This window comes from Hypanus sabinus, chromosome 3, assembly GCF_030144855.1.
Source record: "Hypanus sabinus isolate sHypSab1 chromosome 3, sHypSab1.hap1, whole genome shotgun sequence".
Lineage (NCBI taxonomy): Eukaryota > Metazoa > Chordata > Chondrichthyes > Myliobatiformes > Dasyatidae > Hypanus > Hypanus sabinus.
In genome coordinates, this window is record NC_082708.1 from 121,018,827 (window position 1) to 121,039,501 (window position 20,675).

General features: G+C 35.7%; 2 protein-coding genes across 2 annotated transcripts in view; one reads left to right on the top strand and one right to left on the bottom strand.

Annotated features, from left to right (window-relative positions):
- Positions 1-20,675, bottom strand: part of lrba (LPS-responsive vesicle trafficking, beach and anchor containing) — an 817,631-nt gene that overhangs the window by 335,244 nt on the left and 461,712 nt on the right. Inside the window, exons 38-39 of the mRNA XM_059965020.1 lie at positions 15,254-15,400; positions 11,795-11,931 (exon numbers count right to left, since the gene is read on the bottom strand). Of these exons, the coding sequence (XP_059821003.1) occupies positions 11,795-11,931; positions 15,254-15,400 (284 nt within the window). The remainder of the gene's footprint in view (positions 1-11,794; positions 11,932-15,253; positions 15,401-20,675) is intronic.
- Positions 6,607-7,729, top strand: mab21l2 (mab-21-like 2). Its single transcript, XM_059963369.1, has one exon. The coding sequence runs from the start codon at positions 6,650-6,652 to the stop codon at positions 7,727-7,729; it is 1,080 nt and encodes a 359-aa protein (XP_059819352.1). The 5' UTR covers positions 6,607-6,649.

The following is a 20,675-nucleotide window of genomic DNA, read 5'->3' on the forward strand; positions in this document are numbered from 1 at the left end:
TTAAAAAAAAAACTTGTATCAGCAGAGTACTCTCCCTTCATTCAGCAGCTAAACTGGTAATATTAAATCAAGCAGTATATTCTATAGATTTGCTAAGGAAGCCACAGGAAAAAGAATCTCAGGGTTGTATGTGGTGACATGTATGTACTCTGATAGTAAATTCTACTTTAAACTGACTTTTCATTGCTATAATGACTCCTTAAAAATATTCAAATTTTATTTTACCTTACTACAATAAAAACACCACGGAAGTGTGGAGTGAAATGCTAATACAATCATTAGAGACTTTCAAAAATTGTTTTTTCAGTTGCAACTTAATGACAGGCTACGCTTCTGTTAAAATGTCATGTGAATGTCTGATAGTTAAGGCTATGGACAGTGTCCAGCCCAGCAGCCAGATCAGATCATTCTGAAGCAGTCACAGCCATAGATCAAAGATTTTCTATAAACTCCAGAATTTAGCACAAATCCCACCTACCCAGGCTTCACTGAGCAGACAAGGAAGTCTGTATAAAATGAAAGCTTTTGAAATCTGTGGATAGTAAGGAAACCAGAAAGGCAAAAAAAATCTAGAAAAATGCTAACTCTGGAATCCTACAGTGAAGAAGCTGCCTAACTGTAAAACAACCCATTTAAAAACATATATTGGAAACTTTATTAACAATTTTTTTTCCCTTTTACAACTTATGCTGCTAAATATTTCTTCCTAGGAAAATACTTCGTTAGTATAAAACTATTGGAGAATATTTAAACCAGCTATAGACAGCAATGAAAACTTCTGTGTATATTACATTTGTTAGCAGACGTAACTATTAAAAGAAATTATTCTTCAGAAAAAACTTCTTGTAGATTAGTAAATACTTTGTACATTTCTGTAACAGCAGTCCATGGTTTTATAAAAAGATTTAAATGCAAGTTTAAAATGATTACATAAAGATTCTGATCCTAAACAGAAAACAATTCTGTGACAATGAACAAAGTTCCAATACTACTTATACACGTCTAATTGTGTTTTGTCATCTCCTTATAAAAATTCAAAAACACAAAGACCTCTAACTTAATGTATTATCAAAAATGATTATATATTTCTCCTGCTGCAAATTAGCTGTTTACAATAAAAGTAATATACATTTAAATTGCTTCCATTTTTAAAAAATTACTTACTTATTCCCAGGTTATATAAAAATTACATCCAACATGCAAATACAAGTGAAGTGGTTAATTAGACTATTCACAAACTAAATCATCAGACCAACAGATAACATATAAAATGAAGTGATAATTGAGCCTAAATAATCTACTGAGTCATAATGAAAATTTAAAAAATTGGAGATGCTGGAAGAAGAAAAATACAAGGTGCTGAAAAATTCTCAGAAGGTCAAGCAGCATCTGTGAAAAGAGAGATAGGCTTCACATTTCAGGCCAAAGGCTCTTGAAAACTGGAAAAAGGAAAATTTGCAGCTGATCAAGAGGTAAGAATTGCTAAGGCACAGATATCTTAGAGAATGACTGATGGATGAATAGAACTAGATCAGAGTTAACACATAGATTGTAACAGGCAAAGCAATGCCAAGTTTATTTTGGATAAAAAGGAGACAAGCCAATGGAATGAGGGAAAAACAAAGGAATCAACACAGACTTAACTGAGGTAAAATACATGTCTTCCCTTTCACACACAATCTCTATTTCTTTCGATTCCCTTAAGCCAATTATTGATTTCACCCAAAAACATTAAACAACTTGAATATACACAGCCCTCCACAACAGAGGATTTCAGAAGTTCACAAATGCTTCTCATAATTTTCTGATGGCCCCAGTTCTAAATTCTCTAAACTGAAGAAACAAGTCTGTCAGCTTCTACCTTGCCAGACCTCAGACAATCTTTTGTTTCCATGAATTTGTCTGTAGTTCACTTGAACTCAGTTCCAAATCTTTCCTTTTAAGACAACATTCTAATTCTAAGAACTGAAGTTGTAAATGTATACTTTATTGCCAAGTATACCTTTTCTTAGGAAAGGAATACTCCATGTGGTGTGTAGGCATGGTCTCACCTAAGTGCTGTACAGATTTTGGAAGACTCCTTTACTCTTAAAATTCAGCTCATTTGTAAAAAAAAAAATGGTTAAAATATCTTTCATCTTCATAATTGCTTTATGTATATACATAGCTTTTTCCATTTTATTCCCAGATGCAGGCATAGATATAGCTATATTGATCTATAATGTTATGGAGAGGACAAAAGATGGTCCTGATGAAGGTGCAGTGTGGTGAAAGCATATTCTAAATTCTTATATGACAACAAAGCTGTAAACAATCCAACTCAGATTCATTCAGCTGCCAGGGTAAGGGATTGAACTGATAAAGATCATTTGTGCTGTTGTCCAAAGACAATGTGAAAAAAGCTGTCAACAAAGAGGTAGCAAAACTTTAACTCAAAAACAAATTATTCACCACTCATCACAGCTAATGCTATTCTTATTTTTAGTAAATCTGCATAAGATTACTTTGTTAACTCCAGATAATATGAGATTTTGCTACAAACCCAAAGGATAAAAACAAAAAGGAGAAATTCATTGTTTTGTTACAATTATGACTGAGGATTCAAATACAATGAAGTAAATGATGCAGAATGATTAATACAAAGACTTTAAAGCATACACACAGTAAAAGATGTTTTCTCTCATTAAAGTAAACAGGATTACAATTGTCAGACAGAGGTATCAACTGAAACCATTAACCACCCTGTCAATTAAGAAAGGAATACTACATGCATTACTAAATAATTGTGTTTCAAATCTATATCTTCCTTTCCTTTAGCAATTTGGTTTTCATCACTAGTGAACTGATTTATGAATGTGACAGGCTGAGACAATAGCCTTTCTCCATACTATGATGTTTGATTTTATTGTCTTTGTGTGCATCTCTAATAGCCTTAAATATTCTTTATGTTTGTTAGAATTGATTTAGTTATAACACAACCTTAATACTCATGTATTTTAACAACACAAAGCTAAACTTATATGCAAGTTCAGACAAAGCACAACTAACTGAAAATTTGTTACAAGTACAAATGTTATGGAAGTACAATAATTTGATGCTTCATGTGAAATTGTTTCACATTTTTCCATCCATTCAACTGTTTTAATGTAGCTACTCATACTATAAATTGGTGTATGAATCATTGTGCAAGTATACTGCCCATACGACAGCATTAAAGTCAAAGTAATGAATCATCATCATATAATGCACCCATATTTACCAAAGATTAAGGTAGACAGTATGCTGCTGTACTATAAAATATTAGAACAATAATTTCTTTTCTGGAGTATTCTCAAAAATTACATGTCAGAATATTGTAAGAAGTATTCATACAGAGGAACCAGCTTAATAAAACGAGCACATAAATTCCAAAGCCTATAAAAACAGAAAAGCAAAAAGTTGCCTGAAAACGCAAGAAAATATTTGCAAAATTATTAATAAAAACCGATAGAAGTTAAATAAGGTTAGTTTAATCCAAAAACATTAAAAAGTTTAATCCATGATAAACAAATAGTCACAGAATGCAAGATTCTGATTTAATACTTTTTATACCAACATTTGTTCAGTTATTCTTAAATTCATAAAAATAGATTAATGTGCATTTAAACTGGTAAACTAGAATAATAATTCCAAGTTTTAGCGATCAAAAATTCCCAATGAAAATAGGAAGTAGGAATTCAATATTTTTTATTTTTTTTCAACATCCTTACTGTTGAATAATGAAATATCTTTAAAACAGAAGTGGTTTTAAGGTGAAATAAGCCAAATGATTACATCCCTTTAAGTAGCACCTCAAAACTATTTATACAACATACTTTTTAACTGTTAGAAGCCCAGGGTCACTGCAATAAAAACATTTATATTTCTAAATTAAATCCAAGCAAGGTTGTAGTCACATTATACTTGAAATATTTGCTCATAAAACAAAGATAAATGCCAGGGTTCAAATTTCCTTCAATGATGGTCAAAAATAATTTAGTGTCATTGGTCACTTTATATTATACAATGTCACCAATGACCATCATTGCTAGATTAAAATAGAGCAGAAAAACCGGTTAAACTTAAATAATTTGAGAAATTGAGTGTGTTTGTATATTTATGATATGCGTGGGTCTGAGCATGTATGGAAAGGGGTGGGAAACGATGAAAATGGGTAAGTTGCTTTGTTTGCATGTAGCTTCATCTCATACTTCTCTGGATTTCTAAGCATTTAAAGGTGCTGCTCACCCCTGCTTTAATACACACCATAAACACAGGGTAAACAAACACAATGTCGAACAATCAGAGGAACAAGTCCAGCCTACCATAATGCATTTACTGTCAGGGAGCGGACCTACTCACTCCTCCCCAGGCTTATTAGTTGAAGTATGATGAGAGGTGGTAAAGAGTGAATGCAGTTCAATTCACTGAGGGCTTTCAAGTACCTCTCAAGATGGAGAGATTTTTCTGCTTCTGTCTTCTTCACTCATTCTCTGTAAACGGAATCCGCTCCTAGCGGCCTGACAACTTCTATTTAATGCACCCTCAAGGAAGTGCTGATGGACTCAAAAACCAACATCACACTAAGAGTGGCAAAGCACTTCAATTACAGCTTCTGATAGGGTCGCCTTTAATTATTCATGCTAAGACTGCTTTCCTAGGATTTGTACCGATGACTGTTTCATAGCAATATGGTAACAGTTCAAAGGGCAACACACCTTTAAAAAAAAAGGTTCACGTTATCAATGCTTTAAAGTGTTTTTTATTTAGTTTGATGCATCAGCGTAATTCCGTGAATTTGGGGCTATTAAATGAAGTGCACTGAGCGGAGCCATTTATGTACCGTGGAAATCTGTAATGAAAAGTGCGATTAAGGATGGATACTTTGGTTGAAAGGCTCTTCAATTAATTGACGCTTCAATGAAAACGTTGGCCTAAATCGTTTGGATGTTAGTTGCAGTATCATGAGTAACGCCCAAAAATCACTGCGGAAATAAACTACAGCGACTAAAGCAAACCAGTGTAAATAATTCGTAGCAAATTTTCTTTCGTGACCAACATTGTCTATTTTAAAGCCCGTAATCTCGCATTTGAGGTGCAATTGCAGACCACCTTTAAAATCGAAAAGCACCCTTTGAAATTATTCCGCACCCGTCACTAAGTCTGCTCATTTGCAGCGTGTGTTCCAAGCACCGCCGACTGTCGTCAGCTGGAAACATTCCGCGTCGCATCTTGCAGAAACAACGTGGCTTGAAAATGTAAAACAAATAATTTTATCAAAACCTTCATGAAAACAAGTCGGTGGAAACGATTTCAGATAAATTGAGAGAGCAAAGACAAGGTGGTTAGAAAGCGAAGCCCGTCGACCTGTTCCGGGTTAAGGGTATAACGAGAAAGCGTGGTATCGTTATTACGAACAGAAGGTACCAGCCCATTCTGGAAGGGAACGGGAAAGAGCTCTGCTGGATTAGTAAAGTTTGACCTTGATTAAAACAGCAGCCGCGTCTCACTCAGTTCACTGCCAATATAAAATTCGTCAATGTACATACACTTCAACCACAAATATAAATTTTGCCTTAAACTTTATTTTGATTCACCAATTATACATACTACTTCATTACCAGGTTCAAACAAAAATAAATCAAGTTTAATGTCGTATGTAAGACACGCATTTCCAATTTTTTTTTAAAAAAACGTTAATTGTATTTTCCGGACTACACCAATATTCACAGTAAAAGATGTAAATTGCAAACCCATCCAATGTAGCTGTCTTACGTCAGTTTAATTTTGAAGTCTGTACAAAAGAGAAAACGTATTTCCAAACTACACGATACCGAACTTAAACTCTTGTTTCGTCACGTTTTCATTTGCGGTCGCATTCACGATATTTAGGTACTTTAGAATTCAGCGTTTAGCTTTGCTATCGATATTCTCAATTTCTACAATTATATATCATTAGGAATGTTCCAAATGCCTACGTGCAAAATAAACATTGGTGTAAGATCGATATAAACGAGTAAATAGAACCCGTTCCTGCCCTGCCTGCCCTTGCCCTAAAGTGCAAGATGTGGCAGTCACAGCGAGTTGCCTTTTTTTTAACCCGCTGTATCCAATCTCCGAGTCCGCAATACCCATTGGTTCCAATATTGACAGATCACCGCGGATTGGGTGAAAGTAATAGCACGTGCACGTTAGGTTCGGCCTCTCGGTGTTGAGAACGCATGCTCAGCCCGGCGGGGACCATTCATAAACTAAACTCTTACACACTTCCTGAGCGTGGGGAAAAGTGGCCACAGGAATAAAAACAGTCAAATTCGGACTGAGAGAGCGAGCATTAGAGAAATGAACGCTAACAGACAAATTTCTCCACTTTTATCGTTTCACTACAACGACAATCGCCTCTGATGTAAACAAGATATTTTGAAGAAACCAGTTACTGATTTCGGAGGATATTGGTTGACATTTGTACTTTGTCTTTCTTCACTTCTCTCTCCCTCTAACCAATTAAATTCAATGCACTTGTTTCAAATTTGCGCCAGTTAAAAAGTGGGTGCCCACGGAACACCGGTAAGCGTTGGATCCATCAACCTATTGCGAGACTCCGGTATATAGTCCGGACCTGAGTCCCAACATGATTGCGGCTCAAGCCAAGCTGGTCTATCAGCTGAACAAGTACTACAACGAGCGGTGCCAGGCTCGGAAAGCCGCGATCGCTAAGACCATTCGAGAGGTGTGCAAAGTGGTCTCCGATGTCCTTAAAGAAGTGGAAGTCCAAGAGCCTCGCTTCATCAGCTCCCTTAGCGAAATCGAAACGCGCTTCGAAGGGTTGGAAGTGATCGCTCCAACAGAATTTGAGGTGGTCCTTTACCTGAACCAAATGGGGGTCTTCAACTTCGTGGACGATGGCTCACTGCCTGGCTGCGCTGTGCTAAAACTGAGCGATGGGCGCAAGAGGAGCATGTCCCTTTGGGTCGAATTTATTACAGCTTCGGGCTATCTGTCAGCCCGGAAGATCCGATCCAGATTTCAAACCCTGGTAGCACAGGCAGTGGACAAATGCAGTTATCGAGATGTGGTGAAGATGGTGGCGGATACGAGCGAGGTAAAACTAAGAATCAGGGAGCGTTACGTGGTGCAGATCACGCCAGCTTTCAAATGCACGGGCATCTGGCCCAGGAGTGCGGCTCAGTGGCCCATGCCACATATCCCCTGGCCCGGTCCAAATCGGGTGGCTGAAGTTAAGGCTGAAGGCTTTAACCTTCTGTCCAAAGAGTGCTACTCCCTGACGGGCAAGCAGAGCTCGGCCGAGAGCGACGCTTGGGTTTTACAGTTCGGTGAAGCGGAGAACAGGCTCCTGATGGGCGGCTGCAGGAAAAAGTGCTTATCCGTGTTGAAGACTTTGCGAGATCGACACCTCGAGTTGCCAGGGCAGCCCCTCAATAACTACCATATGAAGACACTACTGCTCTACGAATGCGAGAAACACCCCAGAGAAACCGATTGGGACGAGTCATGCCTCGGTGACCGCCTCAACGGCATTCTGCTCCAACTCATCTCCTGTCTCCAGTGCCGGAGATGTCCTCATTACTTTCTTCCAAACCTAGATCTTTTCCAAGGAAAGCCTCATTCCGCCCTGGAAAGCGCGGCTAAACAGACTTGGCGATTGGCAAGAGAAATCCTTACCAATGCAAAAAGCCTCGATAAGCTATAGTAGATCTTGCATTCCCAGCAAACCGATTTCAACGATTATTACAAGGCACAAAAAATGAACTTACTAGATGATTAAAACAAAATACTTTAAAAGAAGCAAACGGACTTGACGTGAAACAGATTCAAGGTACATTTTAAACTAAATGTGACTGTTTTGTTTAGATGTTGTCAGCCTGTGAGGAACCTTTATTTAAGTATGCACCGTCTTTTAAAGGCCAAGAAAATTTCAGTTGTGAAATGTATTTTGCGTGCCAACCCCGTTCCCCTAAAAGAAACATGTAATAATGGTAATAAAATTATTTACCCTTACCTGCACTTTTTGTCAGTTAATTAACTTCCGAATAGATTTGTTTGGTTATACCAGATTTTATTGTGCTTCTGAAATGGTTATTTCAATTATATTTTCTCCCGCAACATATCTAGGAAAAAATATATAAAATGGCCTCTCTCAATCTTACCGACTTTTTAACTCCAAGAATTTAGGGAATGTTAATGATTCGATTTCCTCCAATATCAATTAAATTAATGCAGTTTATATCTAATACAATAATTAAAATGTGTATAATAAACCTTTTATTCCTCTTTTTGATATGTGGCAACTAGTTATATAGGAATTATTCCAGAAGTTTTACGCTATCAGTAAACATTATAGAACAACGGCATGAAGCAATAGTTAAAAACATCACTGAGGATTTACATTCAAGGGGCGTTAGGTCGCGACTGCGAAGATTTTAAAACACTAGCTTTTCTTGTCCGAAGTCAAGTAGTTTTAAAGTTGGAGCTGAATTAAGAAGACGAGTCATCAGTGAGCCTGCAGCTGTACAGTTTGAAAAAAAATCAAGATAAAAATACCCCACAACAGAGCCACTAAAACGATTATTTCGTTGGTATTGAAATGCCGACGAAACTACAATATAGACAAAATAAGCATCTTTAACAATGGCGCCAGTGAACAAATACATTCAACAAGGCCGAATCCTTCTAGTTGGGTCTTTATTCTTACAAAAAGAGCCTTACCTTGTCGGCGGTTAATCGGAAAAGTGTAAACATTAAGTATTTTTACTAAAGAAATGAAAAATGAAAACTAATTCACCGCTATTACGGCGCGATGAGTAATTTGATATTACAGGCCACACAGGCGCGGCGAATTAATTCTAATGTTACAGCTCTACTATACCGTCCACAGGTGTATTGATTAAAAACATCGGACTACGTTCATCTCAAGGAACATCTGAATTATGAAACGTTGGCAACAGTATACTAAGCGATCAAAATTACAAATAACCACGTTACAACCCAAATACTTATTTTAAATAAAGCAATAAATACACTGAGCTTATTAAAATAATTTACTAATTGGCGAAAGGTCAGGGATATCGTTTAATACGACAAAGTCCTAAAATGTTTGAGGTTTATAAAACGAAGATTCATATTGAAATTTGATCACAGCGATTACCGCCTTAAATTCGGGTTTCAAGATTTTTGACATTCCTACGTCTGACTAATTTAGGACTTCACATTAAAACGTTTACGATTTTAAAAACTGATAAAGGCCAGTCTTATTTTTTTAACTGAATTATCGCAAAACGTTTCCCTGTGTCAAAGGATCAACAAATGGGTAAACACATGTCAGAAATGTGCTTATTTCATCTGGTTTAATGGAAATGTTGCTACACAAGCAAAGGCCGTTTTGTGGCCTTTCAAAAAAAACGAATCATTGATAAATTCGGCCATTCAACAGGCGTCAGAACTTGTCTTATCCCAGTTACGCAGCTACTGTCGGTAATTAAAACACCAAACTGGTGTAAATGTGAAGCCTGAGGTTATCTGCTAATCTTATCAGACTTGGATCTGGTAAAAGCTTGTCAGTCTGTTTTGGTTTCTGGTGTTACAAACAACAGCCTTTTCTTACATGTTCAAAACGTCACGGTGGTGAAGCGAGGGGACCCTGCTTTGCGAATGGGCTTCAGGACATCATAGTTAAATATTACAATTCAATTTTTATATTGGTGTTCCATGAGTTTCTCCTAACTACAATGAAATTAAGCCATCTTGATGACTGTAAAGCAGGATTACTATTTTATTACGTATTTCAAGGAGCAGGAAGGGCGCTGTGCACTTCATTTTAAATATTGGCTATGTGCATGATTGAAGCTCATCTTGCGTTGTTATGTAAATTTCATCTGAAATCCAATTTAGATACCAGCCGGAAGACAGAGAGAAAAAAATTTCAATTACAACCTATCTCTGGAGCTGAGTTGTTAACTTCTCTTTCGACGATATGAACATTAAATTTTAGAAACAAAGGAAACAAACGAATGTGTCACAAAATATATGTCCCACTATGAAAATAGAGTATTAACGGAGACGCTAGAGTTCTTTCAGGCTCTGAAGAATATTTCTACTTTTCTAAGTTGCACACGTACACGTCCTCCCTCAAACCTAAAGGTAAACGTTAAGCATCAATAATGATCTCTGTGACATTAGACCCTTAAAAACAGGTGTCATCTTAAAAGATTTTTCTAAAATAACAGTCACTTGTTCCAAAGAGTAATACAGAAAGATTTGAAAATTAGCTCTCTTCCCCAATAGTTTATACTTCAGCCAACGTGTTCTACTAAACATGCCAATTTATGTGTGTGTGTGTGTGTGTGGGGGGGGGGGGGGTGAAATATGAAATACCACAACACTTAGGCCAAATCTCAAACGTCATTGCTCCAGCCGGTGCAGCGTACAAGCTAAATAATTAAATGAATTTTAAAGGTACTATTTTCATTATTTGAGGTAACATTTATCTTTATTTCACGAGTTAACAGACTCCATATTTGACAACCCCCAAAGTAGACAATAAGAAACTACCTGTAACCCTGCGTAATAAACTAAAAACATTTCCAATAGAAGGGTGTTTTCTCCTAACCAAAACGATACAAGGTATAATTTTCAAATCTACAAGTGTAAATGAAGCTCTCTAGTTTAACAACCACTCTCTTTCCAAAATTAAGCACGTTAAATACTTTAAAAAATCAATCATGAGACTGAGCACCACTAACATACCAGTGAATTTCAAATCGCTAAACCCAAGATGCTGTTTTGTTTCTAGAAAACCAAAGAAAGACACAAAATGGAATAGGACTCCAAAATGACTAGAAAAAATAATGGCAGATGCCAACCATATTAAAAAAGATCCCTTGTGCCATGCAGTATTTCGCATTTTCATAAACCATAATCAGTGCTCATGCTTTTACAAAATGGAATACTAATAATCAGAAGGTCGGTACAATAAAATTAATTTTAAATTGGTATATCAGAAACACGCATTTTATTTTTGTCATTGTCAGTCTTTTCCCACCACGCCGTTTAGTTTAAGTCAATGAACAGAAACAGGCTTAAAATAAGAAAGATGACATTAATATTTGCTAAGAATTAAATATGTTATGTTTTCGCGAAACCACAACATTTTATTGCGTTTGTTGTGTGCACAAGATTCCGGAGGATTCTCAGGTCTTTTAAGGATCGAAATGGTAACTATTGCTAAATATTAATGCAAGTAAAGATTACAAACTCTGGATTTATTTGTCATTGGATATTAGAAACTTTTTTCCATTCGCGATAAATATTTGTTTTTCAAATCAGTAATTTAACCTATAAAACTTACGACCGGTAAAAAAAAAGCGTTTTTTTTTACCCAAAATAAAAACTAACAATTTCACGCACTCCATTTTTGCAGACCGTTGAAACATTTGAAAGGTTTCAAAAACTAGCAAAAGTGACGATATAGACTTTAAAAGTTGTACATTTTACAGATGGAATAGACCGACGTGCGTGGAATCAAAATATATTAAATACACCTTGCAGTTTTAACATGTGCACGCACGAAAACAATCTTACTTATTATTTAACAGCAACATTATTATTTCGAAAAACGATTGTTAATTTCAGTTTTGTTATTGATGAATAAATGTAAAATATTCTGCTTTCTGACGTATCTGTGACTACTCATGTTAAAATTTGGTATATTTAAGAGCTCTTTCTTAAACTCTTCCCAAACATATCTATGGCTCCTTACCTTGGGGTCCAGTTTTTTATAACTGGGATCTTCGTCGTCCACTTCAAAGTACAGCTCGGAAGAGGTGATTGACAACGTCCCCTTAGCGACTACAGCTGGAGCTATAAGTTGGGCAGCCGTGGTCAAATTCACAGGTCCTAGAAATAGGTGATCAAGATAGCTTACTAACATCTTTTGGTTTCATGCAGACCAAATGAATCAAGCTTAATTAAAATATGTTTTTCCAGCAAATTTAGTTAAACAGTAAGAAAAACATGCACAATCAAATCTGAAAATGAAACAAATTAGGATACACCTCTATTTGCATTACAAGATTGATGTGTTAGCCATTAAACATTGTCGATGTCGCGCTGCTGGAATAGTTTCAGTTTTCTTTTCTAACGGAATTCGCTGCAATTATAATCACTCGGTTTACTCATTCTGGTTTAATGCCCGCAGGATGATTAGTTATGAGGGTTTTCAAACGTTTACTCGTGCTCAACACTCGCGTAACTGCTACTAAAATTGAATGAAATTTAATATATTTTTAAAAAATCGTACATTCAAATAAAACAACAGAACAGCTACCGAAGAAAGTAATACTGTAATCCTTACTCCTGTATTTATGTATGCATGGATGTAATGCATGCAAGCATGCATGCAGTGTAGCTTTTATGAGAATTGCCGTTGTTTTGATGTACTGGGAATCCACATTGCACAGCTGCTCGGCTGGTTTATGCTTGACTGCATTTCGTTGTAACAATCACGAAGTACAATGGGATTTCGAGAAGGATTATCATTTCGCAACAAGAGCACTGGGGCATTAGCTGTAAACATACAAAACTGATGGGTTTTGTCTGATATGCTCCAAATGACATAACTATGAAAGTTATGTTAAAGAAACGGTGTCGGGAAAAGGTAGATTTAATAATGGCAACCCAATTAGGTCAGGATTTTCTTTTTAGGTAGGAAGTAATTTACAGGTTTACACAGAATCGGAAACCACTATTTGGTCCTACGTTTATTTTTAAGCTTTGATTTAGTAAACATAAACTATCTCTGACTAAGGTGATTGATTTCGTGAAATTTAATGAATACAACTTTCCTAACACTTTAATAGAAATTCACGAAATGAAAATGAACCACTTGTCATATTTCGACGTGCGGATTTCAGAAGCGCTAAACTTTACCACCAGGCTACATTGAATATTTACATACATATATTATATAAGCGACATCAGATCAGGTTTACCCGTCCAAGTGGTGGAGGTAATCATTCTGTGAGTAATTGCCAAAAAATTTTCAAATTAATTGTCATTTTCATTGATTGCTTAGACCCGGGTAGTCTTTAATCTCTCATCAATCTTAATGTATGCCACCTCGACAATAGCGGGCGATTCTCATGTGAGATTACTGCAGGATTTGCCCTCTATTCCCAGTCTACAATATACTTGGTTTGCAGATGGTCAGTAGAGAGATACAAAACCGCCTTGATTTCCCCAAGCTCTTTCAAAAGTGGATGGAATCACCATCTCGTGTTCTCTGCCGTCTCTCAGAGACCTTAATGCATTAACATGTAATACAGGAGAGAAATAACATTTTTCAATCATGGTGAGACATTCAATTACAATGAGAACACAGCAGCCATCTGCAATGATCTGGCAATGCGCACAGCCCATGGGCTCTTATAGGAGACCCCAGATAACTTTCAGTTAATTTACACTACAGACTTTATTAGAAAGGATTACTGCTTAATCCTATTCCCAATGTCAAGATTTCATAATTAAACTCTGATCTCTCCACACTGCTGCGAATATCTGCGCTGTACTAGGAAGCTTGCTACATCGCAAGACAATTTCACACTTGTTACATTAGACGAAGGAGGGACTGAAAGGTTTAAATGCTAAATGATGCTATTTATGGCAACATCTATAGGTGAAATAATTTTAAAAGAACATCTCCAAAATAAACTAACGTGGCCGTTTCTGTTCCTGCTGTAATATAAAGAATCCCAAGTACATATTCTTTCTAAGATACATTAAAGCGCAGCAATGCATTTGGTGTTTATTTTTCATTTAAATGTGAATGCCATAAATTTGATTTCAAGCATCGTTTTCATATATCAAAATGCTACTAAATTGATAACCCCATTAACGCTTTAGAAACATTTTCATCTTTACCGCACGACGCCATACTCCCTTTGGTTCAGGATAAGCAGCGCCCAGCGATCCAGGCGTTTCCCCCGAAAAGAGTTATTGGGGACATTATCCAAACCCACTCCACCCTTTCCGAACAGTGACAGTAACCCCTTTCGAAAACCATTCTTGTTGACAGAACATTTCTCCTCCCATGTCCCTCCCTGCGGCGGATATCCCATTCTCTCTCCAGCGCAGTTAGTTATCCTCTCCAATTTAAATGCAGTGATGTACGAGTTTTCTCCTCATTCTATCGAGATAATAGGTAGCAACAATCGTCGCCAACAAATTCTGTGAGAGAAGCGTTTTGGTCGCCTCGTATGGAGGCACCTGAAAGAATGTGATATCGCTGCGCATACTAAAAAAAAATCTTTTGTATTCCTGAGAAACCTTATGACCAACCTCGCATTTGTCCCAAGCAAATCAAGAAGTAACTGCATTAATTTAAACTCTATTGCGATCTGAACTAAATTATTTAATTATTGACATTATTTCCCTTAATTGATTGGCGCCAGGTGGTTAAGACACAACTCCGTATATCACTGGTGAAAGTGAAGAATGTTAAGAGACAACACTCATCAGATAGAGGGAAATTTCAGAATTAAGGTATTAGTTTTGATATTAAACAGCGAAAGATAAAAAAAAACCATGCTGGAATTAGGGTCCACCTGGATTTAACAGAGGATAACTTGCAAATTAATTTTATAATCGATTTTAATGCTCACATTTTGCGGGTTGATGGTTCTTCGCCATATTCTGAACATCAGATTTGAACAAAATTAATTGTACTTTACAGTGATTGATCCTCTATAGTACCAACAGAGTGAGGTAAATAGTATGTGTTTATATATGCACAATGTGTGAATCTGAAACTCGTACCCTTTTCATGAATTTTTTTGTAAGACTGCTCTTGAAAAGTTGGAACTCAGCCCCAAGCATAGACTTATATTATAGGCAGTAAGACGTAAATTAGTAATGTCGTTTTAGGCACTGGGAAAAAAAGAATCTTCATGTCAAGTCATTTTTATTCCAAACTTTTCAAGGTGGCTCGAAATGATGTGGAAGAAAACAAACTAAAAACACAGGAAAATGTGAAACGTCAAATGCTCGTGATGTTGGAGTTTTTGATTCAATTTCGAGGGAAAATGGTATTTTTATTGGCTTCATTAGAATTAAGTCAATTTATCACTGTCTCCACAAAAGTCTCTGTACTGAACCAGTGAAATTATACAGGGAGTTTTAGTTGTAACGTTAGGCTGGTGTAAAGAAAGACAAATTATTTTACCCGCCATGTTATCAATCTCCTTCTCTTCCAGTGAAGTGATGGTCTCATCGTCTCCCTCCAGCACCATTTCGCTCTCGGAGTTCTGGCTGCTCACTGCTGGAGCCCGAATGGACTGCCTGCCTTTAACGAGCACATCATCTTCAGAACCTGCCAACACACACACAGCAGAGAGACCGGTGAGAAACTAAGATTGGCCCGAAGAGGATCGCTGTTAAAAATCAAATACATTGTGCTAAAGAAATTGCTTATAGGCGATTGGCCCAACATTTCCTTTCCACCATTCCAGTTTCATATAGTTACTGGAAGCTGCAAATGTTCTGCGCATTTTTACAAATAGTAATACTGATGTAAATATAAAAGGTTGCTCGTAGTAGATGTTTAGTTTTCACTGTGGTATCTTTCATCGTATTTATAAACGCATTCAAATGTACAACTTGTAGCTTTGCACTGTATAAGGAAAATCTGGTCAGAAGTATATTTTGGAGGAGAACGGTTAAATCACAATGCATCTTAATTTCTTACAACCATCGATGCTAATGGACGTTCTTATAAAAATATAGGAGCACCAGTGCAATTCGCAAAAGTATCAAGGCAAAATAAAGTGAGTAACAGTTATTTCATACATGCAGAAGTGCAACAGTATTTCCTATTTTAATTACATAACTTTATCTCTCTACTCCAGGTAATATTTAATGTGTACAACTAAAGCCAAGAGTGTTCAACTTCAAAGCTGCCCTGTAACAGGGTGCCTTGCAACAAATCACCAAAAAACAATGAAGACCTTTATTCCCGCAGTTATTTCCAAATTCATCAACTCCAGTTGTGAAGTTTATACCTTTTGGACTTCCGATTTCAAAAATAAATAATAAAAACAATTCAACACTACCGATATTAAGGGGAAAAGTTCGCCGACAATACTTAGAGTGGAGCAATACTTAGCATTATTTAGTGCTCTTTTTGGCAAAATCTGAAATCAAACTTCTAACTTCTGTCCGTACTCAGAATGTTGATCGGAATAATATTTTCATATTAATACGCGGAAGTAAACCATTCCTGGGATGAATAATTTTACGTAGTTCAAAAGGCGATTATAGTTAAAGATGTAATTCTCAACATCTACCAGAAGAAACTTCTTTTTCATTGATGCAATATGAGACTGAATTTTTCATCGATACAAATAAATATAACTAAACATTTTATTACATATTTAATGCTTCAATGAATTATGTTCGCGCAGCATTTTTAACTAAATCTATTTAAATACAGACTTGATACCTTTCAGTTTTATAAGCCCTTGAGCTAAAAGGTGTTCAAAACATTTAGGTTCCCAAATTATAATTCATAATCAGGAATTAAAATTATGCTCCTAAAACATGGATTTCCCATCGATAGTTTAATCATGATTGAAATAACTATTTGGGTGCTTTCATGTCTTTGAATTTGAAAGTTCTAAAAAAGTACTAAAAAGTTTGCTGGATATAGTTCAGAAACCCTTTATCTGCCTGAATACACCCTTTGGGAATTTAGACACTCTTCTTAAAAAAGCCCACAATTTCAGAAATACAATTACCATAATTTGATTAACAGCACAACCACAAAATTTTAAAATTCATAAATACATCTATATTCTGTAATTGAATTCTATATATGTAAATTTTACTTAATAGCTGTCCTTAACCTCTAACATTACCAGCTTTTTATACATATAATACTTTATTTTTATATAATTCTTTATACTTAATAATTGTTGAAAATGTTTTTTTTGTTGTATGTCCTGTCCTGATTAACACCACTTCAAATTCTTAATCCATGTAAGTAAATGTATACGGTAAATAAAGCGGATCATTGATCCTTGAAAGTGGGATGGCCAATATTTTGCAAAACTAAAACACGTCTCCATTTCTTTCAAACACTATTTTACATTTCTAAAGTCCCTACAATAATAATTTTCAAGGACGACATAAGAACAACAATTACATAATGAAACGTTTCAAAAATCCACAACACATATAAAGTTCTATTTTCCTCTGTGTATATATCGTTTATCAAGTTTATTAAAAGGCCTCCCTTCTATTTTACATTTAATGTCAACTCTTCTACAGGAACAAACACAAATGTTTCAGCATGACATCATGCAAGAGCTATTAGACTCCTTGTTAAAATATCAAATATTTAGCAATATCTTACATATTGCTACTCTACTGCAAATTATATAAAATATAAGAACAATCAAAAGAATTAACTGCTTTCCAGTATGGGTTCTTGATAGACCAAGCACACTCATTAGAGAAATACAAGGCTTTACGTCTGTGATATTTGTCTCTCATTAGGTCATGCAGTATTCATATATTATTACAAACAAAAGATATGTATTTATCAGCATCAGATGGCTATATAATTATTTTAAAAAATAAGCATAGTTAAATTATATTTTAATATTAATATTATGTTCAATCATGGATTCTCCATTATATTAAAAAAAATCACCCCTAATTTGATTAACTCCAGTTAAGTTGATGCATGAAACATGGGATCAGTTTTTCAAATGATGTCAAATCACTTGTTGTAAAGTATTTCTAAAGTCAGCCATAATGCATTAATGTAAAATAGTTCTACAAAATCTTTTTTCTACTGAAAATGCAGTACTATTTTACCATTATGAAATAGCTCTATAAATAGGAAAGCAAATAATACAAATCTATTTTATATCAGTTATTCAACCTGGATAAAGTATTTTGTTACATAAGTGGCTGAATATTTTCTACTTCGAGCTAGAAATATGAATGTGTTATTACAATAATACAGTTAGCCCTTTAACTGCCTCTGAAACACAACAAAAATATATTAAAGCAACACACACAAAATGCTGGAGGAACTCAGTAGATTACGCAGCATCTATAGAAATGAACAGTCAACATTTTTGGTTGAGACCCTTCTTCAGGACTGGGAAGGAAGGGGGAACTCCCTTTCCAGTTCATTTCAGTGTGGCAAAGCTGTAGCTATTTCACTCAAAGCCATGCTTACCATAAATAAACTAAATTGGATTGTGATCTCAGGAAACAAAACAATTCAATTATTTAGCATAGTACAGTAATGCAATCCCTTGTGGCATGCTAAATCAGTCATGTTTCAAATTTGTTTTCAAGTACAAAGCAGTTCTTTTTCCGCAGTGCTTCACAGCTTTCAAGAATGTATTAGAATATGATCTGCCTAATTACCATCTTAAATTGTCTCCAAAAGTTTACTCAGTTGCAATATTAGCAATAAAAAATTAAACAATTCATAAAAGAATCATCAAATGTCTGAGTAAAAAAGAGAATAAGGCCAAAACTCTAACCCAGAAGCATGAAACCAAACTGCTTAGTTTGTGCAGGGAAGACAAATCATCAATTATCTTTGTAAATTGTTAATACAAAGAAAAAAATACATATATATATAACTAACTATGAGAAAAAGAAATCCTGTACAAATATTTAACATGGTTTTCCTGCAATTAACCCTCCCTTGAGGTTTTTCCAACTAACAGTGGTATTACTGCATCCCATTACACACACCAAAGAGTTAGTTATTATTCATAGCCCAACAGTACTTTTAATATTTTGTTACTTATAAATCTTGACCCATTCAGTTAGTGCAGGTAAAATTTGAGTAAGAATTCAGCTTTACTGTTATCTTGTTGACAGAGTTACCATATTCAAATTCTGACAACTGATGCGAAATGTATTGAAACAATCATTTCAAGTTCTGCCAAATGATGTCAGCTGCAGTATTAGATTTACCAGGATACACAGAAAATTCAAAAACATAAAATAATAGTTCATCAGAAGGCTTTTTAATTCCCATTTTAAAACAGCATTAAAGGAACACAGGATGTGTATAGGAATGAACGAAGTTTCACAAAGATGCTGCTTCGTTAATTAAATGGAAATCCTGTCTTAGTAACTTACACTATTATTGTTTAGAGATACCCATACCTATAGATTAACTACTGTGGAACAGAATTCAGCATTAAGCAAATTCCAAAACATATGATAGCTAGGAAATCAATCTTAAAACAGATTTATACTGTGTGAAAGAGAAAATGTACAACATGGATAATGAAGTACAAAAAGCAGTAATAGTTGCAATATAAAAATATCCATGCAATCATTTTTACCAGATGCCTTTAAAAGGTCTTAAAATCAGCCCTGAAAAAACGCAATTAAATTGTCAGAATTAACAAATTTGTTTTTAACAAGAGAGTAGCCTCAAGTACAATGGTGGGTCTGGTATTGATCGGCAGCACAGCGAACATTACTCTTCAGGTATTTACTCTGCCACCTCTACACCAGAGGCTTCAGTCCAAATCAATTCCAAGAAAAGATGGCCTTTTCCAGCAATAAATACATAACTAGCCTCAGCAGAACTACATTGCTCTGGGACATTTTATAGTAAACTGTTTCAAAGTTCTAGCCTGGTTTAAACAATTGCATATGTCCCAAGTCTACAGAATGAAAGGAATTCTCTCTAAACCTGTTGTTAAAATGAGAAAATGAATTATAAAGAAAATGGAAGTTCAAGAGATCTTTTCCCCATTATTACACACGGAAAACAGGGTCTTGTTTCAAATGTCATGATTTCCATATCTGCAGATGGCAATATACTGCAATTCAGATGAGAAAGTTTTGGGAGAGAAACTGAAATACTTCCTCTTTTAGAGTCATTGATATATACATTGCACAGAAGCAGGCACTCAGCCCATTCGATCAATGCCAACCAAGGTGTCTTCCTGAGGTAGTCCCATTCACATGCACTTGGTCCATCTTCCTCCAAAGCTTTCCTATCCATTTATCTGTCTAAATCTTTTTTTAAGCATTGTAATTGTACCTGCCTCTCTCATTTCCTCCCATAGTTTGTTCCATATAGCCACCACCCTATTTGTGGAAAAACTTACCTCTCAGGATCCCTTTAAATCTTTCACACGTATTACGTCCAGTTCTGGTCACTTCATTATAGGAAGAATAAGGATACAGAGGAGATTTACTGGGATGCTGCCTGGATTAGAGAATACATTTTATGAAGAAAGGTTGAGCAAGCTAGGGATTTCCTACTTGTAGTGAAGAAGGATGAGAGTTGATTTGATAAGTGTATAAGATTATCAGAGGCATAGGTAGAGCGGATAGCCAGCAACCTGTTCTGATGGCCAATACCAAAGGATATTCTTTTAAAGTGAGTAAAGGAAAGTTTGGGGAGATGTCAGAGGTAGGCTTACACACAAAGAGTTCTGCCACTGGAACACAGTGCCAGAGGTAGTGGTAGGGGTAGACGCAATAGGAACACTTAGAGGCTCTTAGATTGGCACATAAATGTAAGAAAAATGGACAGTCATGGACAAGTAGGAGAGGAGGTCTAGATTGATCATGGAATGGGTTACATAGGTTGG

Excerpts from the sequence above, each read along its gene's own strand:
- mab21l2 (XM_059963369.1), top strand. The coding sequence starts at position 6,650 with ATGATTGCGGCTCAAGCCAAGCTGGTCTATCAGCTGAACAAGTACTAC.